Source organism: Anopheles aquasalis, chromosome 3, assembly GCF_943734665.1.
Source record: "Anopheles aquasalis chromosome 3, idAnoAquaMG_Q_19, whole genome shotgun sequence".
NCBI classification, from domain to species: Eukaryota; Metazoa; Arthropoda; class Insecta; order Diptera; family Culicidae; genus Anopheles; species Anopheles aquasalis.
In genome coordinates, this window is record NC_064878.1 from 44,694,064 (window position 1) to 44,704,063 (window position 10,000).

Sequence of the window (10,000 nt, forward strand, 5' to 3'; positions counted from 1 at the left end):
GTGCGCTTCTGTACAGCCTCTCCACCTGCTGTATTTGGTGTTTGATTTGGTAAATTGTGCAAGTATCTGTGATGGATCGTTGTTCTTGTTCTCTTTTTGTTGTTTGAAACGTGTGTGTCTCTCCGTTCGTTGTGCCCGGTATAAACAGAAAGCAGAAACTTTACTTTTCGTTTGTTTTTCTTTCCCATTTCTCATTATTTTTGCAGAAAAAAATCTTGATTGCCGTTTGCGTTTTGATAACGATCATCATATTAGTCGTATTTTTAGCTATATACCTTACATAATTGCGTATACTGCGTGTGAACAACGAATAGTGCTGCCAGAGATAAGACACAAAAACAAACTCTTCCTTACTATTACATTAGGTGCGGAACAGTTTGGCGAGATAAAACTGTCACTTCCACCCGGCTGATGAGTAAAAAGAATAAATACCCACGGTGACCCAAAGGATAGGCCCCAAAATTTAAATTTATTATAAAGAAACTGTATCGATAGCGCAACTTTTATGATGGTATACTAATCCAACAAGTACTAATTACGCTCAGTGTTTCAACATTGTAATCACACGAATGCTCCACTACGTCCCTTGCACCGTGGCCGGCAGATGCGCAAGGAGATATGGATCTAAGGATCTGGAGGACCGGGAAGGGTTACGCTTTGCAGTACAGTGGAATTAATGACCTCTGTTACATAATCGTACAGATGAAGGGAATACTTTTTAGTACTATCATGAGATGATAGTTTACAATAGGTTCAAATGTTACTCTTGCCAGCGATGCTGGCTGATGCGGCTCTAGTTTGCCTGTTTTTAAATAAAGAGAAGTCAAATATTCAAAATTATTTTCATAGCTCATCATTCAAAAAGCATCATTTTCGCAGAAAGGTTCGCGGATTACTTTTTGGTTTGCCATTGCCCTTCAAAAAAAAGGCTTACCTTTGCACCCATCTGGAGCGCTGCGCAGGGTTAACGTGTCTTTAATCCTTCCCGCATAGCATGCCTTCCATCGGGTAAGCGGTTCTTATATGACTGAATCAGCTGCATTGACAAACCACTTTGATTTATTTTGAGTTTGTTTTTATCTGTAGTTTAACATTACATAATTCTTCACTATATTAATGAAAGTGTTCTGCATGTTTTAATATTGTTTATCTTATTCTATCAGTATACTAATAACAAAATCTGACGGCCACCACAGTTATAGCTGTATCTGCATAACTGTTGCTGGTAAACGTTCACGTTTCCTTTTTCTATCTAAATGTATCTATTTACCATTCTCGTTACACTAACGAATTGTAATGATAGCAGAATGTGTCCCCATTTAATTTTTTGTTTAAAATTAACAAAAAAAAACACTGCATTTATTTTACTATTCCTTACTTTTGCTCATAATTTGGGGGCCCGGGGTTACCGAGACCGATCGCTTGCGATCGTTGGAGTGGTCTCTGAAAGAAGGGTTACTAAGGTTACTGAATCACTAAACTGAAACGTTCTCTTTCTCCTTCTTCGTCACCGATGCCACCGATCAAAAATCTACATACACCTCTCAAAAAAAACCCACCATCACACAAAACACACGCGTGCGCGTCTCTAAACTAAACCCGATCACGAAATGACTATCGCTGTGTCGTGTCGATGTGTACAAATTGCACTTGCATCCCTGCAGAAGAAGATCATGATCCTGATCTGCTTGACCGTACTCGGGCTGATTGTGGCCTCCTACGTCAGTAGCTACTTCATGTAAAGCGAAACCCCCCCCAGTATCAAGAGAAGGTGTAACGCGTGTGGAACGCGTGTAATGGAGCGACCACCATCGCCGTCGCCGCTGCCAGACGATAGTAAGAAACACAGAGACATGGAGCAGTGCTTAGCCACCACCACCACCACCACCATCACCATCATAAACACCTACCGGGGTTTGACTGCAATTGTTGGTTGAAACTATCCTGACCAAAAACGATTGCACTCTGTGGTCCACGGTTATTAAGAGAACTCCGTCGTTCGCCACCTGCCCGCCCACTAGTGGTGCTGCTGAATTTCATAAAGAGCGAAGGGATTTTGTCAGTCGCTGCCAACACTACATCACACAGAAATGACGATAGTACATCATAAAACGAGGAGGAAGCGATAAACCACCATTAGCTGACGCGATAACTACGACAGCAGCACAAAATCACCTGAGCCATGCTGGTTTTGAAGCGAAATCGAAGTAGATAAATAGCGCAGTAGCACGTTGCTGGTGGCAACCGCACAACAAGCACCCCATGATAGTATGAAAGAGGAAAACTGAAAGATCGACGTGAATGCATGAGTCAGAGAATCTAGCACTGCGCGCTTCTCTCCACAAAAATGCGCGGAAAATATGCGCCAAAATGTTTGTTAGATAAGTTAAACGGTGGTCCGCCCGGCGGTGTGTCATGGTTTGCTGTGCACCTGTGAACTCCTGTTTGGCACAGTGACGCGTCTTATTTCGCTGACGAGTTCCCAGAGGCACTTGGCTTCCGCTTCACATTAATCTGCAAAGCCCGTTCTCGTAAACATCCGTGTAGTCAACATATAAATCACGGCGCGCGGAATCACTCCAAATCAACTCTTGCTAGCCGAACTATCCTTGACCCCCTACCTGAGATATGTCGTCCGTTGTTCCTGTGTGGATGAGGGGTGAAAGGAAAACCGATTAACTGTTTCGAAAAGAAAATACCGGAAAGCACAGATAAACACACACACACACACACGCACACACACCCACAATTGATGAGATCACATCACAGATAGTCATCGTACCAGTAAGCATCGTTAGCATTCGCTTCTGGATAACAGACAGTGCAAATCCTTCCAAAAAGGTCACCATAGAAACGAGCAATCTCGAACAAAACAATATCCTGCAGCAGAAACGTGACCATGATCACCTCCACAATCATCTCTGAAACACGTCACATCACCAGATACAATGAAGGAGTGTCAGCTTAACCTCTGAGGGAGGAGAAAAAAGGACCCCCGTTAACAGCAGAAGAGCACATTTCCCAAATCACACCCGCAAACGCAACCAGAACTACGAATAGAACTGAACTCTCTCTCTCCCCATCCTACTGCTGCCGATGCTGGTGGCGCTGTACGGTGTTACCAAGTGGCATCGTCAACACAGAAAATCAACCAAGCTGCCCAACAGAACCCACGTTTGCCACTTTATCAAGTGTGTGTATGTGTGTGGGTGTGTATGTTTTTGTGCGTGCGTTTATGCGTTGATATGTCTCCCTATTTTGCTTGAAACATGTAAATTAAAACAGGTATATACTTGATTAAATGGCACTACATATTGATATATCCACCATTATAAGCCTCACATACACATAAACACACATAGCCAGACATGTAGCCACATGATTGCAAGATAGCTCATAATAAGTACTCCTTTTCTCAGAAGTATCATACTTCTCATCATCGTCATTATCAAATCCTTAAACAGCAGACACATACCCACTCACACTCACACACTTACACACCCAAATATTCCGAATTCCATGCGTGTTCCATGCGGCTCTGTAATATGAGTGGTAATGTTTTGTTTTAATTTTTTTTTTAATTTTTGTTGTTGGGCGTTAGTGACTAAGTGTGGGATGACGTTTGTATGGGGAATGTTGTGATCATTACGTTCGATAGTTCAATCATAGTTTCGTCCATGCGTCGATGCGCGAGAGCATCGATTGCCTAGAATAATAGTGTAATCGCATTTGCCCGTCGAGGCACGGGGGTTCAGGATGCATCGTTTAATCGGTTTTAAGAACGTAATTCCACTTCGTGTGCGCAGTCTTCGGTAACATATCTCCTAGTGCGAGATTGCGGTGTTATGTTACAAAAATGCATTTCTTTCCCTTCCCTCCGCTCATTCTGTATTGCAAAAGATGTAAATAGTATCGAGCAAAGGTGCGAGCAGGAGAAACCCGATCCGATTACGTCGTACCAACCAATAATGTACGTTCTAGCTAGTTTTTAGTAATTTCTTGGTGTAGTGTGCCTAGAGAAAAATGTGCTGCAAGCGAAATTAGCCCATTCTAGAGACCACCAATATCGGTTAGTAGGATACGAGTTTTCGTAGGTATATGAACTTCTCTTGCCTTAATTTCTTCTTCTTTCCCCGACACGCGTCTGTTTCCGTTTCTCCATTATAATTTTCTGTACAGAGGTTAGAGGGGACAGAAGTGGTGTGTTGCGCCCGTGTAGCGTTGCAGTTATGTAGAAATGTTTCCGCTTTGGGCAGGGAGGGCACTAAAGTCTGCTTTACGAACGTTTTGCTAGATGAAAACAAGATCCATAAACTCGAGGAGTAGATTCCGGCGTGCGGTGGCGTGCGGTGCGGAACCGTTGAACCGCGCGCCATTTTCGGTTTCTGTATAGATTAAGCCAGTTTCGTTCCACTTGTTTCATTGTTTTCCAAACCTACATTAGCAAGCGAGCACACATAACATGCAAAAACGATAGAAAAACAAAAAAAGAAGTAAAGAACACAGTGAACACAATCTAAATGCGGTTTAAACAATATGTGATGTTTTATTTATTCGTATTTACCTGTAGCTATTGAACTTGAAATGGAAATTAAACGATTTTAAATGCCTAAACTCTGAAGTCCTATTTCTTATGTTTTACTGTAGTCTACCCGTTCCCCACGGTTTCGTTTCGCGCACATTCCCATGAACAAACGATGGATTTTTTGGTTGTCTTTTTTGGTTCTAATTCTTATTAGTCTACTCCACCAAGGAAGAGTCGTGTTACCGAGCCCACCCGTATTCTGATTTATAATGTTTTCCCTTTGTATCTTGATAACTCGCAACAAAACCCACCATTGCTTCCTGCCGGCGGTTGTGATCGACGTGATATCGTGTGTCATCGTTACGCATCGAGCAGAAGAAGATCATTATTCTGGTATGTCTTAGCATTCTACTGATAGTGGTTGCATCGACCGTAGCTGGCTACTTCGGTTTCTAAGCATCTCGTCGCCCATCCACCGGGTGGTTTGCCTTATAACCGCACACCAGCAAGCAGCAGCTGAAGGAAGGTGTGGGTTGTTACTACACTGCAGTTTGTTTAGTGTGCGCCTAGTATTGATTCGCACATTAGTTTGTGTGTGTGTTTGTGTGTTTTTCATAAATCACCACCTCCCATGGTGTAGCACTACAAATGATACCTCGAGTTAATGGCTCGTTTCGTGTAGGAAGTAGTAGTTTGACATGCCTCGGCGGTGGTTTCGAAGAGAAGCGCTCGAATCACCGAGCCTTAATGAGGAGGAAAGAATTAAAAGAAATTGTATGCTTCACGTTCGACCGCTTTTGTAATACAATCCACCGATATGAGGAGTTTGTTTTTGTTAGCAGCGAAGCGATCCAGCATAGCAGATGTAGGAGTAACACATGTAAATCACTTCTAAACAGTTAAAGAATCGATGAAAGGGATGTAGGTTCTGTCTTTTTTTCTTTCTTTTACTTACGTTTACTCGAAAAAGGATTCCTTTCGTTATCCTGTACACCGATGTGTTGTGAGTATCTTCCTTTACAGCAATCTCTAATCCCTATCACAATTACACTACAAACACTCCAAATTGCAACACTACATCCACTATCCACCAAAAAAAAAACACATCCTCGTAAAACAGATACAAACACCCACCATCCTATCACACTAGGCTAACCTTTAATGCATAGCACAACAAATGCAACATTGAGGAATTCTAATAGTTTTATTCCCATTACAGATGCCGTTGTGCAAGACATGTTCATTATTCCTCACCATGCAACCGCTGCTATCCCAGTGCCAGCTGCTCTGGGCTTGAGACTTCCACAAACCTAGCATACATAGCACAGCAGCATATATGCTTATCAACAGCGATCACCGGTTTGGACTAGCACATCGTGTGGCCCTTTTCGGAATCCCCGAGTCACCCACTGCAGCACACAAACACCGCGGCAAAGAAGGAAGAACGGTACGCTCCGCAGCGCCTCCAAGCCATCACACACAGCGTTCCATTAGTTTGGCTGGATAAGAGGAAACGTTCGAGAAACACCAGAAGACAAAGATTGGCCCTCATCAGCTTCATCATAATCAAGGAGCAGCTACGTTCCGTCTAAGCGTTTGCAAAGTTGCCATAGCGTGTTCTTCGCTCAAAATGTTAATCTCCGCTTAAAAGTATGAAATACGTCAGCAGCAAAGGCACGGGCGGGAAAAGGTGACAGACGAGATAGTATATTCAATATCAATCGAGTGGCAATAAGTAGGTAACGAAGTAAAACTATTTGTTAAAGAAGATGCATGATGGATGGAAGCATAGTGTAGCGTGGGTTCTGCGAGTTCTCTTAACGTGGGCTGGTTTTGTGTGGTGGAAGCTCTGTGTTGTATGCTCCGTAAGGCGTTGAATGGATTTGCGAGCATAAGAATCAGCCAATCGATGACACAACACGATCTACAGCGCCCCCAAGCAAAACATTTGTGATAATACTTTAATCGCAAGAAACTCTTACTCTTCTCCCATATGCATCTCACGATCGTTTGGCAGTCTCTAGGCATAACCCAAGCCGTAGCGGCAACCGGTTGTAAAGAAAAGAAGCAGTAGTGAAGACAGAGCAAAGGCAATAAGTGCAACCCACAATAGCACCGAATAGGAAGACACGATGCGCTCCCTGTTGAGAGCACCAAGTGCACGAAAAGTCCACTCTTTGTTGCAGGAACGCTACTCTCGAACACAGCGAATGCATGCTGCATTTCATTTTATGGTTTCGAACCAACTGGTAAAACGCGCAATAAGATACAGTCAATTCATCCGGCTCTTTGATTGGAGAGAAGGACAAAACCTTGTAGATGCGTGTTTCCCGGTTATTCGGCGGTATTGCTGCTACTACTGCATATCTGCACTCACGTTGAAACGCCTACAATTTTTGTTACATTATGTCAACATGCCATTTTTTTTACTACCTGCACGCTTTGGAAAGAGTGGAACCTACAGTATAAAATATCATTTTCGAATCCGTTAACTGTTCTCACTTTTCACCAGTCAGCGTTAAAGTCAGTCAGGTCAGCGCTGGGCCGACATGCAATCAAACATTGTGACATCACCCCGCGCAAAACTTGCCGAAGCATTGGGGTTGAAAGAAGCCCAATCGTCCGACCAACCTCACAAAACTTCCAAAAATTCCACCAATTTTAACACTATTAGTCAATTGCTTAGCACTGGTACGCGAAGAAGTAAGCTGGAAGCTAAGGCGTGATATAGGGTTTGGCTATGAATTAGCGAGATATCGTTTTGGGTAAACCTATTTAATTGTTTTTTTCTCGTTCTGTTTCGTGTATCTCGTTCTGTTTCGTGTATCTCGTTCTGCATACTGCTTTAGGATCTCATGAGTAACCGTGACGTTCGAATCAAAAGCAAAGCTTCAAACAACAGTACTCAATTCTTTTCAGATATGTGAGCTTCGCAAGAAGATTGAAAGAGGAAGCATTCCGAATGGTAATAATTGTAAACCAAGTAAATTGCGGAAAGGATCATGAGATCGCTGGTGGTGTTGTAGTAGGTCAGTGCTCTCGAAATGTTACACTTTGTTACATCGATTATGTTTTTAACAGCAGCGTCAAGAATGTACCACCAAGGAAGCAAAAAGCGTAGGACAAGAAATTGAGAGAAAGAGTAAAAAGAGAGATAATCAAACAGGATTTTCTTCCATAGTCCGTTACGCCAAGGATCACGGTCGCTGACGATTACTAGCATCTCTAACGCTGTCGTTGATCGAAGTAATAGCAAACAACAAACACACTTGCGCGTGTATCGATAATAAAGGACAACGGTATTAGATTCAGTGAAATGAAAAAGAGAGGAAAGAGGAAAAAGTAAAATGGATCAACTTGAGCAGTGGTACTAGTAACAGCAGCAGCAGCAACAGCAACAGCAGCAGTAAAAGCATAAGAGTGCTATGTGAGTCAGAAAAATTAATGAGCTGCTGATAGTTATTATGATAAGAAACTTATATATACATCCATATATGTTTATATATATACACACACACGCGTCTGTGTAGAGATATGTATACATGTATATCTATATATGGATGTATACATATACATATATACATATAAACATATACAAATAGTATCTAAAACGAAAATGCGAAAAAACACAAAAATATAGCCTATTCACTTAAATAGTTATTTAAAGCAAACTATATATATACATATATGAAAACCTTCAGAAATTAAAGCGACGTCCTGCCCAGTCGTTCTCAGTCGCCGAGGACGTTGAAAGGAAGAAGATTACGGTTCTGGGGACGGAGAAGAGTGAAACACGCATGCATCAGAACAAGCGCCAACAATAGAGTCCAAATTAGACCGTGATTAACACCATCATCCTGCAAAATAAAGGAAGTCAACGAACATCTTTCCTACGCCGGTCTGAGAGTGTTTTGCAGCCGTGTTCCAATTCGATCTTGATCTCGGATAAGCAGATGCTCAGAAAATTTGCAAAACACATGATAAGATAAGTTATTTTCAATGCAAATCCAGTGGAAAAAAGAATCTCGCTTCGAAGCGAAGAGAAAGATCTTACACATAATTAAGAACTAGGGAACCAGCATGAGATGCGACGCAAAAACGAACAGTGGCTTGGTCTGTGACTATGTAAGAAGAACTAATGCGAAACGGGCACACTCTGTTGTACAGTATAGTATGTTTTTCTCTCTATTTCTCTTAACATCAATTAACAAAACAAAACAACAAAAAAAAACAACAGATAGAAAGAAAAACGAACAATACACAAGCAGGAGTTTGCAGATCAATGTAGAATAAGCGAATGCTATGAATATACTCTAGATGCTGCCGATATTCTCGAATCGATTCGCGATGGAAAAAGGGTTGCATGAAGATCAAACCGAGATGCAAGATATGCAAGGTGCGTTGTAAAACTCACACAATGAACAAATAATTAACGATTAAGGACAGTTATCGCATAGCACAACAACAATGTGTACCATCGCTGGGCAGAGAAAAAGAATCACCCGTGCATCAGGAAGCACCATCGTTCTAAAGCTACGAAGAGTCTACGAAGACCAGGACGGTGATCCAAGCCTCGCTTGACTTGGCTTGCCTTGGCTTGGGCAAGTTGATGAGAAGCAATTGCATCGGCAAAGAAGGAACATACGAGAACATGTGCACGTTCCTGCCTTTTTACCTTACTACTACTTACGCTCATCTTTTGTTGGAAAATGCAGTCCTAAAATGCAAGCATTATACAAAGCTGCCAGGCACCCGTGTGTTTATGCGCGCCTAAACGCTTATTTGCTAAGCGTGGCTTGTTGTAGCGCCGCTAGGATGAACCCCCTACTGAGTACCGAACATGCTACGGTGGCGAGCGCTATAGACATTCCTTTTCACCTCTAGCAGTACTTTGAGACAAACAAAACAGACACACACCAAGCTACTAGCTAATGATGGCTGATGTAACAAGGGCAGGAATTACAGAAGGTCGACAAAAACCACCCGATGTAAGCGTACCACGACGACTCACGGTGGGTATCGGTATAAACAATTGAATAAGCGCGATGTAGAAGGGAAAGCAAAGCAAAACGGAAAATCGTTACACTTTTGTTTTAACAGCTGGCCCGGGTGTTCTGCCTAGGGGAAATGAATAGAAGCAACTGTTACCACTTGCTATTTTCTAAGATAAGCAATTGATTTTACTTTAAAATCTTGATGTTGATAACTTGATCGAAACAATCGAAAACGAAACAAACAAACAAACAAACAAACAACCAAACAAATCAGCAAACAAACGAACAACATAGAAATTCTCGATGACGGGCGACGGCTGCAATTAGGTGAGCATATGCGCTTGATTCTATTATAAAGTTCTTGATAGAGAGAAGAGGTCGCGTACAACAACAAGTGTGTATGTGTGTGTGTGTGTTCTCCTCTAAGAGAAAAGAGAAGAAGAAAAATCAATCAGACTTAATACACCAAATCGTATTCGTG

At 42.1% G+C, this 10,000-nt stretch overlaps 1 protein-coding gene across 1 annotated transcript in view; it reads left to right on the plus strand.

Moving 5' to 3' along the window:
- LOC126577936 (syntaxin-1A-like) overlaps window positions 1-10,000 on the plus strand; it is a 19,898-nt gene that overhangs the window by 8,628 nt on the left and 1,270 nt on the right. The window contains 2 exon segments of the mRNA XM_050240017.1: window positions 1,665-5,528; window positions 5,745-10,000. The exon segment at window positions 5,745-10,000 is cut by the window's right edge and continues 1,270 nt beyond it. Coding sequence (XP_050095974.1) covers window positions 1,665-1,742 — 78 coding nt within the window. The 3' untranslated portion in view covers window positions 1,743-5,528; window positions 5,745-10,000.